At 48.4% G+C, this 20,906-nt stretch overlaps 11 protein-coding genes across 11 annotated transcripts; all 11 read left to right on the top strand.

Annotated features, from left to right (window-relative positions):
• Window positions 1-133: 133 nt before the first annotated feature.
• On the top strand, window positions 134-1,267 carry LOC128682387 (histone H3). Its single transcript, XM_053767040.1, has one exon. The coding sequence runs from the start codon at window positions 283-285 to the stop codon at window positions 691-693; it is 411 nt and encodes a 136-aa protein (XP_053623015.1). The 5' UTR covers window positions 134-282; the 3' UTR covers window positions 694-1,267.
• Window positions 1,268-1,492: 225 nt separating this feature from the next.
• Window positions 1,493-2,261, top strand: LOC135310025 (histone H4). Its single transcript, XM_064436957.1, has one exon. It carries the CDS (start codon window positions 1,589-1,591, stop codon window positions 1,898-1,900), a length of 312 nt encoding a protein of 103 aa, XP_064293027.1. The 5' UTR covers window positions 1,493-1,588; the 3' UTR covers window positions 1,901-2,261.
• Window positions 2,262-3,117: 856 nt separating this feature from the next.
• Window positions 3,118-4,062, top strand: LOC128682381 (histone H1B-like). The gene has a single exon (XM_053767035.2). The coding sequence runs from the start codon at window positions 3,334-3,336 to the stop codon at window positions 4,060-4,062; it is 729 nt and encodes a 242-aa protein (XP_053623010.1). The 5' UTR covers window positions 3,118-3,333.
• Window positions 4,063-4,871: 809 nt separating this feature from the next.
• On the top strand, window positions 4,872-5,680 carry LOC128682383 (histone H2A). Its single transcript, XM_053767037.2, has one exon. It carries the CDS (start codon window positions 4,919-4,921, stop codon window positions 5,291-5,293), a length of 375 nt encoding a protein of 124 aa, XP_053623012.1. The 5' UTR covers window positions 4,872-4,918; the 3' UTR covers window positions 5,294-5,680.
• A 5,832-nt stretch (window positions 5,681-11,512) lies between these two features.
• LOC128682385 (histone H2B) lies at window positions 11,513-12,365 on the top strand. The gene has a single exon (XM_053767039.2). It carries the CDS (start codon window positions 11,569-11,571, stop codon window positions 11,941-11,943), a length of 375 nt encoding a protein of 124 aa, XP_053623014.1. The 5' UTR covers window positions 11,513-11,568; the 3' UTR covers window positions 11,944-12,365.
• Window positions 12,366-12,576: 211 nt separating this feature from the next.
• LOC135310026 (histone H3) lies at window positions 12,577-13,494 on the top strand. The gene has a single exon (XM_064436958.1). The coding sequence runs from the start codon at window positions 12,726-12,728 to the stop codon at window positions 13,134-13,136; it is 411 nt and encodes a 136-aa protein (XP_064293028.1). The 5' UTR covers window positions 12,577-12,725; the 3' UTR covers window positions 13,137-13,494.
• Window positions 13,495-14,011: 517 nt separating this feature from the next.
• LOC135310027 (histone H4) lies at window positions 14,012-14,707 on the top strand. The gene has a single exon (XM_064436959.1). It carries the CDS (start codon window positions 14,032-14,034, stop codon window positions 14,341-14,343), a length of 312 nt encoding a protein of 103 aa, XP_064293029.1. The 5' UTR covers window positions 14,012-14,031; the 3' UTR covers window positions 14,344-14,707.
• Window positions 14,708-15,570: 863 nt separating this feature from the next.
• On the top strand, window positions 15,571-16,515 carry LOC128682373 (histone H1B-like). The gene has a single exon (XM_053767028.2). The coding sequence runs from the start codon at window positions 15,787-15,789 to the stop codon at window positions 16,513-16,515; it is 729 nt and encodes a 242-aa protein (XP_053623003.1). The 5' UTR covers window positions 15,571-15,786.
• An 809-nt stretch (window positions 16,516-17,324) lies between these two features.
• On the top strand, window positions 17,325-18,133 carry LOC128682374 (histone H2A). Its single transcript, XM_053767029.2, has one exon. The coding sequence runs from the start codon at window positions 17,372-17,374 to the stop codon at window positions 17,744-17,746; it is 375 nt and encodes a 124-aa protein (XP_053623004.1). The 5' UTR covers window positions 17,325-17,371; the 3' UTR covers window positions 17,747-18,133.
• Window positions 18,134-18,650: 517 nt separating this feature from the next.
• On the top strand, window positions 18,651-19,529 carry LOC128682376 (histone H2B). The gene has a single exon (XM_053767031.2). It carries the CDS (start codon window positions 18,733-18,735, stop codon window positions 19,105-19,107), a length of 375 nt encoding a protein of 124 aa, XP_053623006.1. The 5' UTR covers window positions 18,651-18,732; the 3' UTR covers window positions 19,108-19,529.
• Window positions 19,530-19,740: 211 nt separating this feature from the next.
• LOC128682379 (histone H3) lies at window positions 19,741-20,874 on the top strand. Its single transcript, XM_053767033.1, has one exon. The coding sequence runs from the start codon at window positions 19,890-19,892 to the stop codon at window positions 20,298-20,300; it is 411 nt and encodes a 136-aa protein (XP_053623008.1). The 5' UTR covers window positions 19,741-19,889; the 3' UTR covers window positions 20,301-20,874.
• Window positions 20,875-20,906: the final 32 nt, after the last annotated feature.

Genomic DNA, 20,906 nt, shown 5'->3' with positions numbered 1-20,906 from the left:
AAAAAAACTATACTTCAACTATAAATCAAAGAGAATTTCATTAAAATACCTATGGTGCATATATACGTATGTATTTATTTATTATTATTATTATTATTTTCATTTAAAACAACTATTCACCCATACCCATCATACCTATTCAGTTCAGGCGCTCGCGGCACGTCCGAGCGGCGCGATCTATATAAAGACACGCTCTCGAAATTTTCGCCTCATTCGCGTTCGGTTGCTAATCGAGTGAGGTCGTTCGTTCTCTGCATTTGTTTTGCTTTGCATTTGTTAGAAATGGCTCGTACCAAGCAAACGGCCCGTAAATCTACCGGTGGTAAGGCACCCAGGAAACAGCTAGCCACTAAGGCGGCTCGCAAGAGCGCCCCCGCCACCGGCGGTGTCAAGAAACCCCATCGTTACAGGCCGGGAACTGTAGCACTCCGTGAGATCCGTCGTTACCAGAAGAGTACTGAGCTCCTGATCCGCAAGCTGCCCTTCCAGCGTCTCGTGCGTGAGATCGCACAAGATTTCAAGACCGATCTTCGTTTCCAGAGTTCGGCCGTTATGGCTCTTCAGGAGGCCAGCGAGGCGTACCTGGTAGGCCTCTTCGAAGACACCAATCTGTGCGCGATCCACGCCAAACGCGTCACCATCATGCCAAAGGACATTCAGCTGGCGCGCAGGATCAGGGGCGAGCGCGCTTAGGCACCCAAATAATATAATACACAAATTCATCGTGAATGTATGTTGTGCGTGCGGTGTGGTGTTTACATGGTGTTTGTTCGTGGTCTGCCGTCTGTCTTGCCGGCAGTCGGTGACCAGCGTAAGACACTAAATAATAATATTCCACCGTATCGTTCATCCATACAACGGACGAACAAAAAGGCCCTTTTCAGGGCCGCACATGATTCTGATAATATAATTGTTTCTCTGTACACACTTTGCGAGTCTCTTCAACCGTTCACATAACTGGTTATATAGGTACATATCCATAGATAGTAGCGTACATAATTTTCAATTGCCTGACATAGATACATACATATGTAATTTTTTTCTTCTTAAATTAGACGGCGCGTTTGTATTTTGCACGCTGTCACTACATAGGCCTACCATACTACCATTAAAAGTCATGATTTGATTAGCATAGAACAAAATTAAAACTTGTACTCGAGCTGGATACATAGAAAAACATCTGAAAAAGTCAAAATTTATAAAATTGATTCTAAATAAATTTAAAAGACGTCGTTTACATTCGACGAGGAGTAGACACCGGATAGATTGTTTATGTATTAAATAATTAATGCAATTGTTGAAAATTAAATAAGATAATAAATATACCTATTTATTTCAATTATATATAATAAGTATATGTATGTTGTATGTACGTACGTAGGTAGGTACGCACGCAACGCAAGCCCAAAAGCATATCGCGCATGCATAGGTATCTCCCCACTCACTCGCTCGCGGCTCGCTCGGTCGCTTATAAATACGAGAATTTAGCCGGTTGCGAGAGGCATTCCGGCTGTAACTGTTGTAAGCATCGGTTGCGGTGCGAGCTCGTGATTTTCGCTGAAGTCAATCTCAATCAAACTACTACAAAATGACCGGTCGCGGCAAGGGAGGGAAAGGTCTTGGAAAGGGAGGAGCCAAGCGTCACAGGAAGGTGCTTCGTGATAACATCCAGGGCATCACCAAACCGGCCATCCGTCGTTTGGCCCGCAGAGGAGGTGTCAAGCGTATCTCCGGTTTGATATACGAGGAGACGCGTGGTGTGCTCAAGGTGTTCCTCGAGAACGTGATCCGCGACGCGGTCACTTACACAGAGCACGCGAAGAGGAAGACCGTCACCGCTATGGACGTTGTATACGCTCTGAAGCGCCAGGGCCGTACCCTCTACGGTTTCGGCGGTTAGAGCTGATGATTGATGAGTTACGCTCACACAATTACTCTACGCGTTGTGCCATGTATCTGTGTGAGATTTGTGATGTGATGTAGTAGCGAGTGGTGGTGAGTAACGTAGTGTATTATTCTATGCAGTCTACTGACTGATATGTTTAATACACTAGGTTGTGTCACGAACAAACTTAACACACACACACGCACGCTGCTGCTTCCATCCGTTCGCACTTTTACAGCAACTCAACGCTGTAACAAATAAAAAAGGCCCTTTTCAGGGCCGCATATGATTCCTTTTATCTCAAAATCGTTTCTAAGACTATGCGAACAGTCGATACCTACCACCTAGGTATGATATGGTCTCTCCTCTCTCTGATGCCTACCTACCTATGTATATATATATATATATATTCACAACACTATGTAATCAAGTTGTGTATAGGTATAATATAATATTTACCTACTTAGTAGGCAATAAATATAAATAATTGGCGATGAGCTTAGATCAGTCGAGAGTCTCTCTCTGGGACCCACCCGGCCGACTCGCATGTTGTTGGCTATGCTCTTGTCGTATCTATCTACCTACCTATATGTCTGTAGGATGTGTCTATGACTTTAAAAGACAACCCAATAGGCACGCGAACGAGAGAGAAATTTATAAGTATGCGACAAGATTGATAGGTATCAACTCTACTACCACTATCGCCGCCCCGTGAGTTTGCGTCTTATTTATATAGGTGTATTATTGCGATTGCATTTGGCGAAACGGTCGTTGTATGCAACTAATACATATATAGGTATGATATTATCTTTTTTTTTTTCATCAAATACTATATAGGTGGTAGCTACACGCTGGTCGCCCGCGCTCTGCTGCTACTGACTGCTAGGCTGCCTCTTGTTTTACGACCCTAGATTTGATAGGCTCTAATGTGTACTATATATCGATGGATAATGACGAAACGTTACCGCTCGGGGAGTTCGATATGTTCGCTTTCGTCGGGCAAACGCGATACGCCCTTTATCACCGCTTTTATAGAGAAATAACACTTTTGAACACGACCCGGGCTGTTCGCGATATATTACTGCCAAAATAAACGCGTCTACGGTGCGATCCGGCCGCCGGGCGACCTCAACGATTGCCATGTGTCGTGGGTGAACTCAAAAATATTCATTCTAACGTGAAATTCTTTTTTCTCTCCGACTTAAAACTGTTTAAAAAATATTTATTCTGAACTTATGTAGTGAAAACTTGGAACATGTCGTATGAGAAAACGTCTCGCGGCAAATAGGTTTGCGTTACGGTAAACTCCGATGCGGGCGAAATGTTCGATATAAACTTGCAACTATACAACACATTCAGTTTACGTTACTTACGATCATCACCGCCTCTCCGGTCGGTATTGTTGTAATTTATCTATATTATCATTATTATCATCATCAGTCAGAGATATGGCAGACACGGCTGTAGCATCCGAGGCATCAGCGCCAGCGACGCCGGCGAAGAAACAGCCCAAGGCGAGCGCGGCCGCCGGTGGTGTGAAGAAGGCTAAAGCCAAACCTACTCATCCCAAAACTTCGGAGATGGTGAACAATGCCATCAAAGAGTTGAAGGAGAGGAGCGGCTCGTCACTTCAAGCGATCAAGAAATACATCGCGGCCCAATACAAAGTCGACGCGGAGAAATTGGCGCCGTTCATAAGGAAGTATCTCAAGAGCGCCGTCGAGTCCGGTGCCCTCATACAGACCAAGGGTAAAGGAGCTTCCGGCTCGTTCAAATTGGAATCGAAATCTGCGTCTTCCAAGAAACCGGCGGCCGCCGGTTCGAAGAAATCTGCATCTTCTGCGGCGGCCAAGTCCAAGAAAGCCACCGCAGCGGCCTCCGCCGCATCGAAGTCGAAGAAGGGAGCTTCTTCTGGCGCCGCCTCGTCGTCTGCCTCGTCGCCGTCCAAGGGCAAGGCATCCTCCGCCGCTAAAGACAAGAAGGCAGCGGCAGCCAAGAAGAAGCCCGCCGCGGCAAAGAAAGCGGCCGCACCGGCGAAGGCGAAGGCCGCCGCAGCGCCCAAGGCGAAAAAGACAGCTAAACCGCCAACGAAGAAGCCGAAGGCGCCCAAACCGAAGAAGGCGGCCGCCACACAAAAAAAGGCCGCAGCGAAAAAGACACCCGCCTCCAAGAAGTAATCGCTCTGTCGTCGTCTCGGCAGCAGCAGCAGCTGTTCTTCTGTGTTATGTTGTTTGTTTGCTTGATGACTGTTGTTCATTGTCGCGGCGAAAAACAACCACCGTCACCCAACACGGCAACAACGGCACAAAGAAGGAGGGAAACGCAGCGCGCGCCGCGCACGCGCTGGCTCGCCTGGCCCACCTAACAAAAAGCCCTTTTCAGGGCTAACAATTTATTCTGTGAACTATTTATAAACACAGTTTCTTGACGATGTAGGTGTACCTGACAAACAGACAGTTGGTTACAGGTATATTCTATCTAATTCTACCCATGCCTGTGTACCACCTAGGTATCAAATGTAACTCATAACAAATCGTCCATTCGATTTTGCATCGCGCGAATGAGTTAAGTGTATGTAACAAACACACATCATACACCTACCTACATCCTCACAAACTCTTACGCATTTATAATAGGTAACCGGCTGGCTGTATCCATTTCATAGTAATAATAATAATAACATATCCCCACGCAAGCCTCTCAAAGGATCGGACTATGTGCCGTGAATGCCAAAAGGAGATACAAATAATAATAGACGCGCACTGTATGTAATCCTTAAACATATATATGTATGTGCATCATAATATCGGACCAACACAGTCAAAATGATACATTGATGAAATCATCGACGTTCTCCCCCCCACCCATTAACGTTACACTCATCGTTCATTGTACGTTTCGCGCACGGCGTGTCTCTTTATAACTATATAAGCGCGTGTTCCTTTTTTTTAAATCAAACTCGCTCTCGCTCACTTACAGTGCGCTAGTGTCTTGTGTTTGCGCTCGTTTTATTTTGTAAAAGAATTTGCAATTATGTCTGGACGCGGTAAAGGTGGCAAAGTCAAGGGAAAGGCAAAGTCCCGCTCGAACCGTGCGGGTCTCCAATTCCCCGTGGGTCGTATTCATAGGCTCCTACGCAAGGGCAACTATGCCGAGCGAGTCGGTGCTGGCGCTCCCGTTTACCTCGCCGCCGTGATGGAGTACCTGGCCGCTGAGGTTCTCGAGTTGGCCGGCAACGCTGCCAGAGACAACAAGAAGACCAGAATCATACCGAGGCATCTGCAGCTGGCCATCCGCAACGACGAGGAGTTGAACAAACTTCTGTCCGGAGTCACAATCGCCCAGGGCGGTGTACTGCCCAACATCCAGGCGGTGCTCCTGCCCAAGAAGACCGAGAAGAAGGCGTAAACATTTACGACACCTTCGTCACCCTCACCGCCACCGTGCGTGTTGTTGTTGTGTTTCGTGTTGCGTACCTTGCCGCTGTTACGCTACATATATGCTGCCGACGCACAACGGCCGGTGGTGGTGGTGATGATGGACGATGCACTGCGCCGCCGTCACTCATGGCTGATGGTGATTTTAGAAAAAAGGCCCTTTTCAGGGCCGCAATATGATTCGAGGAACAATAGTATATGTTCGTTTCTGTTGATACGACAACAAAGAGTTCGAGGCCCGGTATACATACATACATCATGACGTATTATTTATTTATTTGATTGATTGATTATCACACATACACGATAGGTATAGGTACTAGGTACTATCAATATAGACACAATAAATAAATAAATACGAAACAAGTATATCACAATCAATCAATAAATAAATTAAATACAAGTACATAGTAGTAACACTTAGGTAGGAGTGTAGGTAATTAGGTATTATCTCTACTTACCGTTCGGTTTGAATTCGCTGAACGCAGCGCCGTTGCCTCGGGTGCAGGTCGATACGCGCGGCACATTTACATCTTCTGGAAATATAGATAGATATGTAATTAACATTTCATTAATGACATATTATTATCTGGTACCTACGTTAAATTTTCTCGATCGATGATTGATTATAGATAGAATTAGATTTATACATATTTGCATTTGGTTTGATATTCATTCATTCCTATTTCACACCTAAGGCGGCAGCAAGGTACCTAGTAGTTGGAGGTGTGGGGAGGGGGGGGGGGGGGTTTGACACACACACCCCCCCCCCCCCTCTCGTTCGGTGAATGCGTGAATCTGATTGGTGCACACGCTCGTTTACCCTGACACCGTTTGCGATCCAATCGAGTAAATATAATAAAAAATCTTGATATTTTGCGACACGATGAATGCCCCTGGCTACACCATTTCCTCCCTTTGGATGTGTGACGGTAGTGTACACGGACCACAGTAGTTACAGTGCGAACCCAGTGCAGTGCAATATCGTGCGTGCGTGAGTGTGTAATCGTGTGCGGACTTATTGTGCGCCCGTGCGTGCCTCAGTGCGCGAGTTATTGGGATTGTGCGGGGTTCGGAGGGGAACGTTTTGTCCATTGCGCTGTCTGCGCTTACCGTCCGTCGGTATACTTTGGCTGTCTGTGGCCCGGCCCCTAAGCGGTTTCAAGCGAAGGGTTCCCCGGGCTCTGCCTAGCCGAGTTATTACTAGGCGACCGGATAAGCGCATTCGGTCGTACCAAGCCAGGTGAGTGAGACCTCTTTTTCGTCGCCGTCGGCGGGCCTCTGTTTCCGGGACTACCCTCACCAAATTTTTATTTGGGAGGTTGGCCCTGCCAGGGGGTCTAGGCATGTCATCCTCTGCTATGTGATTACGCATCGCAGAGGTTGAGATGCCGCCGCCGTCGAAGCCTACGAGGGCCACTTCGGGCGCTGCTTCGCCTAGGCGCGCCTCGGCCCATAAGCGGCCATTGAGACCCCAGAGGGTGAACAACCCTCTGGAATTCCTGAAAAGCCCCGGGGCTGCGTCCCTCATACAGAGGGCGATTGTAGCAGGACGCGCCCCCTCCCAGCCCCCGCCGTCTCCCTCCCCTGTCCAATCTGGAGGGGAGGAATTTTTCAGCGCCGAGGACGCCCCTACCGCGCCGAAGCCGCAGCGCGACCCGCGCCGTGCCTCGCGTTCCGCGACCGCCGTGCCCGCCGCGCCCGCATCCTCCGCGAGTACCGCCGCCGTCCCTAAGCCGTCGAAAACCGGCCCCGCGTACGAACCCACCCTTAAGGTGGCCCGCGTCGTATCGCCGCCGCGACTTCCGACCCCGGCTTGGGCGAAGATGCCCCCGACCCCCGCCCCGCGCTCTCCGCCCTCGAAGGCCTCCCCCGCGTCGCCACCGGTACCCGCTCCGCGCACACCCCCTCGTTCGTCCGCGCTATCCATGCCGTCGCTCGAGGAGATGGATGTCGTCGTGACGTCGCCGGTCACTAGTTACGCCGCCGCCGCCGCCGCCACCAACCCCTCGCGTAGGTCGCCTCCTGCCTCGCCGGCACCCCACACTTCCCAGTTGCCTTCTGCAACTTGTGCCCCCGCAAAAGTGCCACAATCCCCCCCGACTAAGCTGCCCCCCCGCCCCCGGTACCCACCCCTCATTGTGGAGCACCTCCCCGACTGGGCTTTCCATTTTAAGGAGCTCAAAAAGAGGATGGGCCACGCTCCCAACGCGCGCCCCTTCGGCAAAGGAGTGCGTTTTATGCCGCGCGAAGAGGACGAGTACCGCGCAGTCCAGCGGTACCTCACGCAGCTAGAAAAGGAAGCAGGTATTTCCTGGTTCTCTTACTCCCTCCCCGCAGAACGCAGCCTAAAGGTAGCCATTAGAGGTCTACCAGCCGACACGAAGCCGTCCGACATAGAGGACGAACTTCGCATCCTAGGCTTCCTGCCCGAATACGTGCGCCCCATACGCGCGCGTCAAGGCCGCCCGGGCTGCATATTTTTCGCGCAGCTCCAACGGAATGCTGAGACCATCCCCGCCATTTATGAAGTCAGCGAACTTCTATGCATGCCGGGGATCACCATTGAAGCCTGGCGTGGCAAAAAAGGCCCCGCCCAATGCCACCGATGCCAGCAGTTTCGGCACAGCTCCCACAACTGCCACCGCCGCCCCGCCTGTGTCCGCTGCGGCGAAGAGCATTTCGCTAGAGAATGCCCCCGCCCGCTAGAGGAACCGGCAACTTGCGCCAACTGCAAGGGCTCGCACACGGCAAACAACGTGTCCTGCCCCGTATTCCGTAAGGAGATGCGCAATAAGAAGGCAGGTACGGTCCTCCTGACCGCCGCCCCCAGCCGCCCCCCAAAAGCTGCAACAACCCCCGCCGCAGAAACGATGCCCACCTCCCTCATGGCAGAGGCCAATGCCCCCACTGAGCGCACGGATAAACCGAAGCGCCGTAGGCGACGAGGTAGGAAAGCCAAGGGCTCCCCCCCAGTCGAACAACCCCAGCCCCAGGCAGAGCAGCCCGCCCTCAAACCGCGCCCCACAGCTGTAGGAGGCAAACCGAAGCCCGCCCCTAGAAAGGCCACCCCCCCTCAGCAACCCGAGCCCCAACGTCCCGAACAGGCAAAGGACGCTACCAAGACGGGAAGGATGAACGTCCAGCCGGTCATCGACCTTCTAGTCGAGATCCTGGTTGCGTACCAAGCCGACCAGGACATCGTCCCCATAGTGCTCAGAGGAATGGCCTCACTACTGCCCAACAGTGTGTGACAAACCCCTTAAAATCATCCACTGGAATGCCAACGGACTTAACAAAGTCAGACGCAGCCTTCTGAAATCATTGGTAACCGAGCATAACGCCGATATCATTCTGATCTCAGAAACGCATTTGCGAGCATCGGATCAGCTGAAGTTCCCAAATTATCATGTCTATCGTTTTGATGCAGTCTCCGACCACGGCGCAGCTTACAGAGGCCTCGCCGTTTTGGTCAAGAGGAAAATTATCCATCAACCGATACCACGCGCGCAACTTCAGTCTATCTACGCACTAGGCGTTGAGATATGTATTGACTCTACTCCGACTCGTGTGTTCGCACTTTATAAACCACCGAACGATCAATTAAAAGTGGCCGATATCCATCTCCTACTGGACTCGTCCCTTCCAACGATCGTAGCCGGCGACTTTAACTGCAAACACACCGCCTGGAACTCCTCGCGTATATGCCCAAATGGACGCCGCCTCTTTGACGACTCTGAAAGAGTGGGTTACGAGGTGAGAGGCGCGGAAGTACCGACTCACTACCCCGGAGCCGCCGCCTACTTACCGGACGTAATCGATCTCACGCTGTACAAAGGCATTTCAGCGTCAAAGGTTACCACCGAAGTGCTCAACGACAACATGGACTCCGACCATCAGCCTGTCCTCGTAACAGTGGATGAGTCCCACACTGCCAAGCCAACCCCTCCCCCCAAACCCCGAATTGAGTGGGCTAAGTTCAGCACGTATGTAGAGCAGCACCTCTCTTCGACACCGGTCAGCAATGCGGCTGACGTAGAGCAGTTAGCTTCCCACATCTGTGAAATAACACAAGAGGCCCTAAAACAAGCTACTTCTGACACCGTTAGTACCCCCAAGAGACGCCCTACCCCCCTCTACATTCTAGAGATGATAGCCGAAAAGAGAACCCTGCGAAAACGCTGGCAACGAACCAGATGCCCATCCCTCAAAACTCGAGTGAACTCTATGTCAGCAAAGATTGCGAAAGCTCTGGAAACAGAGGCTTCCGAGTCTTGGCTACGGACCATGGAGTCGGCGAGTGACGACTGGACGTCTATTCACAGGCTCTGCAGGCAAGTTTCCAATAAGCCTCAGCCTATTCGCCCCCTCAACGCCTCCGACGGTACCCCCCGGTACAGAGCGGAAGATAGAGCGGAAATCTTCGCGGATAACTTAGAGCAGCGATTCAAACCGAACCCCTCTGATGACCCTCAGCAAGCTGAAGACATCCAGAAGCTCCTGGACGAGTACTTCCGTCGTCCCATTCCCCCGGACGAAGACCCCATAGTCTTTACCCCGGGTCAAGTCCTTAGGATGGTCAAGAAAACGAAGCTACGCAAAGCCCCAGGCCCCGATGGCATCCCCAACGAAGCCCTGCGACACTTCCCTCCGCGAGCAATCGCAGTTCTGACGCGACTCTATAACGGAGTCTTGCGCACGGGCCACTACCCCTCCATTTGGAAACTAGGTCGTGTCATCATGCTTCCCAAGCCCCACAAAAATGTCTTGAATCCAGGGAGTTACCGCCCCATTACGCTACTCGCTACCATCTCCAAGGTGTTCGAGAAATTGTTATTACTACATCTCACACCTCACTTGACCCCCAGAAACGAGCAATTCGGCTTTCGAGCCGAGCACTCCACCACGCTCCAACTCACAAGGGTACTACACCATATGACGACAGCCTTCAATAAAGGGGAAAAAACCGTAGGTGTTTTTCTCGACATGGAAGGAGCGTTCGACCGTGTCTGGCACCCAGGTCTGATCTACAAATTGTCCACCTCTACGACTCCCCGTCGAATCGTCAAGACCGTGGCCAACTTCCTCGTAGACAGACAGTTCCAAGTAGCAGTCGAAGACGCCACCTCTACAGTACGCACCATAGAGGCCGGCGTTCCCCAAGGCAGTTGCCTCTCTCCCGTACTCTACGCGCGATACACCGATGACATCCCTTTAGAAAAAGGTTCTCACCTAGCCCTGTATGCCGACGACGCAGCGTACTACGCTTCGTCACTCAGTCCGATACATGCCGCCAAGGTAGTCCAGAGAACCCTCGATGCCCTCCCCGAATGGTTATCCCGCTGGAGGCTGTCGATCAATGTAGCTAAAACGCAAGCCATTGTGGTAAGCCGCACCGCTCTGCCTCCTCCTCTCCGTCTACAGGACCAAGAGATCGCTTGGACTAGCCCGGTTAAATACCTGGGCGTCCAAATCGATCGGCGCCTGACGATGAAGGATCAAGTTAACGCCGTTATCAACTCTACTCGTGCTGCCCGAGCCGTTTTGCGTCCCGTCTTAAACTCAGTTCTCCCCTTAAAAGTGAAACTCGGTGTGTATAAAACATACATACGGCCCCGACTGACATACGCCGCTCCAGCGTGGTACGCGCTCACTAACCAGACGCGCAAAAATCAGCTGGAGGCCCAACAATCGATTTCACTCCGAGTCATCACGAAAGCCCCCCGTTACGTGAGGAACTCTACGATCCAAAAAGGATTGCAGATGGAAAGCCTAGATGCCCATATTAGGCATCTAACGAGGAGGCTACTTAAGCGTGTAGACGAGTCGACCCTGCCACACATACAGGAGTTGGCCCCGTACCACGCCCGTCCTCCCGACTCTAAGCAGTTCCCTAGAGACCTCATAACAGACCCCCAGTGACCCCCCCATTACATAGGTTTGTCTCTTCTTATCCCGCCCGCTGAGATAGCTCGCCGGCCCTTCCCGGCTTGAGCGGATATCGCGACCTGAGATAGGTAGTAGGACAGACCCCATTCTTGTGGCACTTTCCCAACCCAACGACCTGTCTGTTTTGACAGACAGCGACCGACACCTCAGTAAAGAGGCCGTTGCCTCGTCACTGATTCCCCATCCCCTTACCGGAATGAGACGAAAGCCCACGATTTTGCGACACGAAACCAGTCAGTTGCCGACCGGAGCCAGTCTGTATCACCGCTGTTACCGTTGTCAATTAAATAAATAAATATGCCGCCGAAGACAAGTGGTAAGGCCGCCAAGAAGTCTGGCAAGGCCCAGAAGAACATCTCCAAGACTGATAAAAAGAAGAAGAAGCACAAGAGGAAGGAGAGTTACGCCATCTACATCTACAAGGTGCTGAAGCAGGTTCATCCCGACACTGGTATATCCAGTAAGGCGATGTCTATCATGAACTCGTTCGTGAATGACATCTTCGAACGCATCGCTGCCGAGGCGTCCCGTTTGGCCCACTACAACAAGCGTTCCACAATCACGTCCCGGGAGGTGCAGACCTCCGTGAGGCTGCTGCTGCCCGGCGAGCTGGCCAAGCACGCCGTCAGTGAGGGAACGAAGGCCGTCACCAAATACACTAGCTCTAAGTAAATCGTAACTACTGTGAGCCAGTGTGAACACACCGCCGCCTTTTTGAACTGTTCCACTGTTCAAAGGGAAAGGGTGGAAATGAGAAAAAGGCCCTTTTCAGGGCCACAATATCTTTCTGTTTGCTTTTAAATGTTTCTTGATAACGTCAAATAGTCTGAACGCAGCCCACATACGCACGCACATGCACACACACACACACACATACATACATACATACATACATGCCTACTCGTAACTTTTATAAACGAATAACATAATGATTCCTGCTATTTAACTGCTATATGTCAATTTTACAGATTAGGTAGTACGGTAGTAAACATACAACTATCTATAATACTGTTAATTAACTACGAGAGATTAAAAAATAATAGGTATATATGTATACATACCTATTTAATAATTAAGCGATAAATAAGAGAAAGAGGAAAAAAAAAACAGAAGTTAGATTTTTATTTTATTATTACATACCTATATAAGATAAATACGTTTTGTGAAAGAAAAAAAAAACTATACTTCAACTATAAATCAAAGAGAATTTCATTAAAATACCTATGGTGCATATATACGTATGTATTTATTTATTATTATTATTATTATTTTCATTTAAAACAACTATTCACCCATACCCATCATACCTATTCAGTTCAGGCGCTCGCGGCACGTCCGAGCGGCGCGATCTATATAAAGACACGCTCTCGAAATTTTCGCCTCATTCGCGTTCGGTTGCTAATCGAGTGAGGTCGTTCGTTCTCTGCATTTGTTTTGCTTTGCATTTGTTAGAAATGGCTCGTACCAAGCAAACGGCCCGTAAATCTACCGGTGGTAAGGCACCCAGGAAACAGCTAGCCACTAAGGCGGCTCGCAAGAGCGCCCCCGCCACCGGCGGTGTCAAGAAACCCCATCGTTACAGGCCGGGAACTGTAGCACTCCGTGAGATCCGTCGTTACCAGAAGAGTACTGAGCTCCTGATCCGCAAGCTGCCCTTCCAGCGTCTCGTGCGTGAGATCGCACAAGATTTCAAGACCGATCTTCGTTTCCAGAGTTCGGCCGTTATGGCTCTTCAGGAGGCCAGCGAGGCGTACCTGGTAGGCCTCTTCGAAGACACCAATCTGTGCGCGATCCACGCCAAACGCGTCACCATCATGCCAAAGGACATTCAGCTGGCGCGCAGGATCAGGGGCGAGCGCGCTTAGGCACCCAAATAATATAATACACAAATTCATCGTGAATGTATGTTGTGCGTGCGGTGTGGTGTTTACATGGTGTTTGTTCGTGGTCTGCCGTCTGTCTTGCCGGCAGTCGGTGACCAGCGTAAGACACTAAATAATAATATTCCACCGTATCGTTCATCCATACAACGGACGAACAAAAAGGCCCTTTTCAGGGCCGCACATGATTCTGATAATATAATTGTTTCTCTGTACACACTTTGCGAGTCTCTTCAACCGTTCACATAACTGGTTATATAGGTACATATCCATAGATAGTAGCGTACATAATTTTCAATTGCCTGACATAGATACATACATATGTAATTTTTTTCTTCTTAAATTAGACGGCGCGTTTGTATTTTACACATCTCGTGAGAGTAGGCCTACCATACTACCATTAAAAGTCATGATTTGATTAGCATAGAACAAAATTAAAACTTGTACTCGAGCTGGATACATAGAAAAACATCTGAAAAAGTCAAAATTTATAAAATTGATTCTAAATAAATTTAAAAGACGTCGTTTACATTCGACGAGGAGTAGACACCGGATAGATTGTTTATGTATTAAATAATTAATGCAATTGTTGAAAATTAAATAAGATAATAAATATACCTATTTATTTCAATTATATATAATAAGTATATGTATGTTGTATGTACGTACGTAGGTAGGTACGCACGCAACGCAAGCCCAAAAGCATATCGCGCATGCATAGGTATCTCCCCACTCACTCGCTCGCGGCTCGCTCGGTCGCTTATAAATACGAGAATTTAGCCGGTTGCGAGAGGCATTCCGGCTGTAACTGTTGTAAGCATCGGTTGCGGTGCGAGCTCGTGATTTTCGCTGAAGTCAATCTCAATCAAACTACTACAAAATGACCGGTCGCGGCAAGGGAGGGAAAGGTCTTGGAAAGGGAGGAGCCAAGCGTCACAGGAAGGTGCTTCGTGATAACATCCAGGGCATCACCAAACCGGCCATCCGTCGTTTGGCCCGCAGAGGAGGTGTCAAGCGTATCTCCGGTTTGATATACGAGGAGACGCGTGGTGTGCTCAAGGTGTTCCTCGAGAACGTGATCCGCGACGCGGTCACTTACACAGAGCACGCGAAGAGGAAGACCGTCACCGCTATGGACGTTGTATACGCTCTGAAGCGCCAGGGCCGTACCCTCTACGGTTTCGGCGGTTAGAGCTGATGATTGATGAGTTACGCTCACACAATTACTCTACGCGTTGTGCCATGTATCTGTGTGAGATTTGTGATGTGATGTAGTAGCGAGTGGTGGTGAGTAACGTAGTGTATTATTCTATGCAGTCTACTGACTGATATGTTTAATACACTAGGTTGTGTCACGAACAAACTTAACACACACACACGCACGCTGCTGCTTCCATCCGTTCGCACTTTTACAGCAACTCAACGCTGTAACAAATAAAAAAGGCCCTTTTCAGGGCCGCATATGATTCCTTTTATCTCAAAATCGTTTCTAAGACTATGCGAACAGTCGATACCTACCACCTAGGTATGATATGGTCTCTCCTCTCTCTGATGCCTACCTACCTATGTATATATATATATATATATTCACAACACTATGTAATCAAGTTGTGTATAGGTATAATATAATATTTACCTACTTAGTAGGCAATAAATATAAATAATTGGCGATGAGCTTAGATCAGTCGAGAGTCTCTCTCTGGGACCCACCCGGCCGACTCGCATGTTGTTGGCTATGCTCTTGTCGTATCTATCTACCTACCTATATGTCTGTAGGATGTGTCTATGACTTTAAAAGACAACCCAATAGGCACGCGAACGAGAGAGAAATTTATAAGTATGCGACAAGATTGATAGGTATCAACTCTACTACCACTATCGCCGCCCCGTGAGTTTGCGTCTTATTTATATAGGTGTATTATTGCGATTGCATTTGGCGAAACGGTCGTTGTATGTGTTTGTATGCAACTAATACATATATAGGTATGATATTATCTTTTTTTTTTTCATCAAATACTATATAGGTGGTAGCTACACGCTGGTCGCCCGCGCTCTGCTGCTACTGACTGCTAGGCTGCCTCTTGTTTTACGACCCTAGATTTGATAGGCTCTAATGTGTACTATATATCGATGGATAATGACGAAACGTTACCGCTCGGGGAGTTCGATATGTTCGCTTTCGTCGGGCAAACGCGATACGCCCTTTATCACCGCTTTTATAGAGAAATAACACTTTTGAACACGACCCGGGCTGTTCGCGATATATTACTGCCAAAATAAACGCGTCTACGGTGCGATCCGGCCGCCGGGCGACCTCAACGATTGCCATGTGTCGTGGGTGAACTCAAAAATATTCATTCTAACGTGAAATTCTTTTTTCTCTCCGACTTAAAACTGTTTAAAAAATATTTATTCTGAACTTATGTAGTGAAAACTTGGAACATGTCGTATGAGAAAACGTCTCGCGGCAAATAGGTTTGCGTTACGGTAAACTCCGATGCGGGCGAAATGTTCGATATAAACTTGCAACTATACAACACATTCAGTTTACGTTACTTACGATCATCACCGCCTCTCCGGTCGGTATTGTTGTAATTTATCTATATTATCATTATTATCATCATCAGTCAGAGATATGGCAGACACGGCTGTAGCATCCGAGGCATCAGCGCCAGCGACGCCGGCGAAGAAACAGCCCAAGGCGAGCGCGGCCGCCGGTGGTGTGAAGAAGGCTAAAGCCAAACCTACTCATCCCAAAACTTCGGAGATGGTGAACAATGCCATCAAAGAGTTGAAGGAGAGGAGCGGCTCGTCACTTCAAGCGATCAAGAAATACATCGCGGCCCAATACAAAGTCGACGCGGAGAAATTGGCGCCGTTCATAAGGAAGTATCTCAAGAGCGCCGTCGAGTCCGGTGCCCTCATACAGACCAAGGGTAAAGGAGCTTCCGGCTCGTTCAAATTGGAATCGAAATCTGCGTCTTCCAAGAAACCGGCGGCCGCCGGTTCGAAGAAATCTGCATCTTCTGCGGCGGCCAAGTCCAAGAAAGCCACCGCAGCGGCCTCCGCCGCATCGAAGTCGAAGAAGGGAGCTTCTTCTGGCGCCGCCTCGTCGTCTGCCTCGTCGCCGTCCAAGGGCAAGGCGTCCTCCGCCGCTAAAGACAAGAAGGCAGCGGCAGCCAAGAAGAAGCCCGCCGCGGCAAAGAAAGCGGCCGCACCGGCGAAGGCGAAGGCCGCCGCAGCGCCCAAGGCGAAAAAGACAGCTAAACCGCCAACGAAGAAGCCGAAGGCGCCCAAACCGAAGAAGGCGGCCGCCACACAAAAAAAGGCCGCAGCGAAAAAGACACCCGCCTCCAAGAAGTAATCGCTCTGTCGTCGTCTCGGCAGCAGCAGCAGCTGTTCTTCTGTGTTATGTTGTTTGTTTGCTTGATGACTGTTGTTCATTGTCGCGGCGAAAAACAACCACCGTCACCCAACACGGCAACAACGGCACAAAGAAGGAGGGAAACGCAGCGCGCGCCGCGCACGCGCTGGCTCGCCTGGCCCACCTAACAAAAAGCCCTTTTCAGGGCTAACAATTTATTCTGTGAACTATTTATAAACACAGTTTCTTGACGATGTAGGTGTACCTGACAAACAGACAGTTGGTTACAGGTATATTCTATCTAATTCTACCCATGCCTGTGTACCACCTAGGTATCAAATGTAACTCATAACAAATCGTCCATTCGATTTTGCATCGCGCGAATGAGTTAAGTGTATGTAACAAACACACATCATACACCTACCTACATCCTCACAAACTCTTACGCATTTATAATAGGTAACCGGCTGGCTGTATCCATTTCATAGTAATAATAATAATAACATATCCCCACGCAAGCCTCTCAAAGGATCGGACTATGTGCCGTGAATGCCAAAAGGAGATACAAATAATAATAGACGCGCACTGTATGTAATCCTTAAACATATATATGTATGTGCATCATAATATCGGACCAACACAGTCAAAATGATACATTGATGAAATCATCGACGTTCTCCCCCCCACCCATTAACGTTACACTCATCGTTCATTGTACGTTTCGCGCACGGCGTGTCTCTTTATAACTATATAAGCGCGTGTTCCTTTTTTTTAAATCAAACTCGCTCTCGCTCACTTACAGTGCGCTAGTGTCTTGTGTTTGCGCTCGTTTTATTTTGTAAAAGAATTTGCAATTATGTCTGGACGCGGTAAAGGTGGCAAAGTCAAGGGAAAGGCAAAGTCCCGCTCGAACCGTGCGGGTCTCCAATTCCCCGTGGGTCGTATTCATAGGCTCCTACGCAAGGGCAACTATGCCGAGCGAGTCGGTGCTGGCGCTCCCGTTTACCTCGCCGCCGTGATGGAGTACCTGGCCGCTGAGGTTCTCGAGTTGGCCGGCAACGCTGCCAGAGACAACAAGAAGACCAGAATCATACCGAGGCATCTGCAGCTGGCCATCCGCAACGACGAGGAGTTGAACAAACTTCTGTCCGGAGTCACAATCGCCCAGGGCGGTGTACTGCCCAACATCCAGGCGGTGCTCCTGCCCAAGAAGACCGAGAAGAAGGCGTAAACATTTACGACACCTTCGTCACCCTCACCGCCACCGTGCGTGTTGTTGTTGTGTTTCGTGTTGCGTACCTTGCCGCTGTTACGCTACATATATGCTGCCGACGCACAACGGCCGGTGGTGGTGGTGATGATGGACGATGCACTGCGCCGCCGTCACTCATGGCTGATGGTGATTTTAGAAAAAAGGCCCTTTTCAGGGCCGCAATATGATTCGAGGAACAATAGTATATGTTCGTTTCTGTTGATACGACAACAAAGAGTTCGAGGCCCGGTATACATACATACATCATGACGTATTATTTATTTATTTGATTGATTGATTATCACACATACACGATAGGTATAGGTACTAGGTACTATCAATATAGACACAATAAATAAATAAATACGAAACAAGTATATCACAATCAATCAATAAATAAATTAAATACAAGTACATAGTAGTAACACTTAGGTAGGAGTGTAGGTAATTAGGTATTATCTCTACTTACCGTTCGGTTTGAATTCGCTGAACGCAGCGCCGTTGCCTCGGGTGCAGGTCGATACGCGCGGCACATTTACATCTTCTGGAAATATAGATAGATATGTAATTAACATTTCATTAATGACATATTATTATCTGGTACCTACGTTAAATTTTCTCGATCGATGATTGATTATAGATAGAATTAGATTTATACATATTTGCATTTGGTTTGATATTCATTCATTCCTATTTCACACCTAAGGCGGCAGCAAGGTACCTAGTAGTTGGAGGTGTGGGGAGGGGGGGGGGGGGGGTTTGACACACACACCCCCCCCCCCCCTCTCGTTCGGTGAATGCGTGAATCTGATTGGTGCACACGCTCGTTTACCCTGACACCGTTTGCGATCCAATCGAGTAAATATAATAAAAAATCTTGATATTTTGCGACACGAAACCAGTCAGTTGCCGACCGGAGCCAGTCTGTATCACCGCTGTTACCGTTGTCAATTAAATAAATAAATATGCCGCCGAAGACAAGTGGTAAGGCCGCCAAGAAGTCTGGCAAGGCCCAGAAGAACATCTCCAAGACTGATAAAAAGAAGAAGAAGCACAAGAGGAAGGAGAGTTACGCCATCTACATCTACAAGGTGCTGAAGCAGGTTCATCCCGACACTGGTATATCCAGTAAGGCGATGTCTATCATGAACTCGTTCGTGAATGACATCTTCGAACGCATCGCTGCCGAGGCGTCCCGTTTGGCCCACTACAACAAGCGTTCCACAATCACGTCCCGGGAGGTGCAGACCTCCGTGAGGCTGCTGCTGCCCGGCGAGCTGGCCAAGCACGCCGTCAGTGAGGGAACGAAGGCCGTCACCAAATACACTAGCTCTAAGTAAATCGTAACTACTGTGAGCCAGTGTGAACACACCGCCGCCTTTTTGAACTGTTCCACTGTTCAAAGGGAAAGGGTGGAAATGAGAAAAAGGCCCTTTTCAGGGCCACAATATCTTTCTGTTTGCTTTTAAATGTTTCTTGATAACGTCAAATAGTCTGAACGCAGCCCACATACGCACGCACATGCACACACACACACACACATACATACATACATACATACATGCCTACTCGTAACTTTTATAAACGAATAACATAATGATTCCTGCTATTTAACTGCTATATGTCAATTTTACAGATTAGGTAGTACGGTAGTAAACATACAACTATCTATAATACTGTTAATTAACTACGAGAGATTAAAAAATAATAGGTATATATGTATACATACCTATTTAATAATTAAGCGATAAATAAGAGAAAGAGGAAAAAAAAAACAGAAGTTAGATTTTTATTTTATTATTACATACCTATATAAGATAAATACGTTTTGTGAAAGAAAAAAAAAACTATACTTCAACTATAAATCAAAGAGAATTTCATTAAAATACCTATGGTGCATATATACGTATGTATTTATTTATTATTATTATTATTATTTTCATTTAAAACAACTATTCACCCATACCCATCATACCTATTCAGTTCAGGCGCTCGCGGCACGTCCGAGCGGCGCGATCTATATAAAGACACGCTCTCGAAATTTTCGCCTCATTCGCGTTCGGTTGCTAATCGAGTGAGGTCGTTCGTTCTCTGCATTTGTTTTGCTTTGCATTTGTTAGAAATGGCTCGTACCAAGCAAACGGCCCGTAAATCTACCGGTGGTAAGGCACCCAGGAAACAGCTAGCCACTAAGGCGGCTCGCAAGAGCGCCCCCGCCACCGGCGGTGTCAAGAAACCCCATCGTTACAGGCCGGGAACTGTAGCACTCCGTGAGATCCGTCGTTACCAGAAGAGTACTGAGCTCCTGATCCGCAAGCTGCCCTTCCAGCGTCTCGTGCGTGAGATCGCACAAGATTTCAAGACCGATCTTCGTTTCCAGAGTTCGGCCGTTATGGCTCTTCAGGAGGCCAGCGAGGCGTACCTGGTAGGCCTCTTCGAAGACACCAATCTGTGCGCGATCCACGCCAAACGCGTCACCATCATGCCAAAGGACATTCAGCTGGCGCGCAGGATCAGGGGCGAGCGCGCTTAGGCACCCAAATAATATAATACACAAATTCATCGTGAATGTATGTTGTGCGTGCGGTGTGGTGTTTACATGGTGTTTGTTCGTGGTCTGCCGTCTGTCTTGCCGGCAGTCGGTGACCAGCGTAAGACACTAAATAATAATATTCCACCGTATCGTTCATCCATACAACGGACGAACAAAAAGGCCCTTTTCAGGGCCGCACATGATTCTGATAATATAATTGTTTCTCTGTACACACTTTGCGAGTCTCTTCAACCGTTCACATAACTGGTTATATAGGTACATATCCATAGATAGTAGCGTACATAATTTTCAATTGCCTGACATAGATACATACATATGTAATTTTTTTCTTCTTAAATTAGACGGCGCGTTTGTATTTTGCACGCTGTCACTACATAGGCCTACCATACTACCATTAAAAGTCATGATTTGATTAGCATAGAACAAAATTAAAACTTGTACTCGAGCTGGATACATAGAAAAACATCTGAAAAAGTCAAAATTTATAAAATTGATTCTAAATAAATTTAAAAGACGTCGTTTACATTCGACGAGGAGTAGACACCGGATAGATTGTTTATGTATTAAATAATTAATGCAATTGTT

The sequence above is a fragment of the Plodia interpunctella genome, chromosome 30 (assembly GCF_027563975.2).
Source record: "Plodia interpunctella isolate USDA-ARS_2022_Savannah chromosome 30, ilPloInte3.2, whole genome shotgun sequence".
Taxonomy (NCBI): Eukaryota; Metazoa; Arthropoda; class Insecta; order Lepidoptera; family Pyralidae; genus Plodia; species Plodia interpunctella.
Note: the sequence above shows the minus strand (reverse complement) of the source record. Positions and strands in the feature narration are given on the sequence as shown.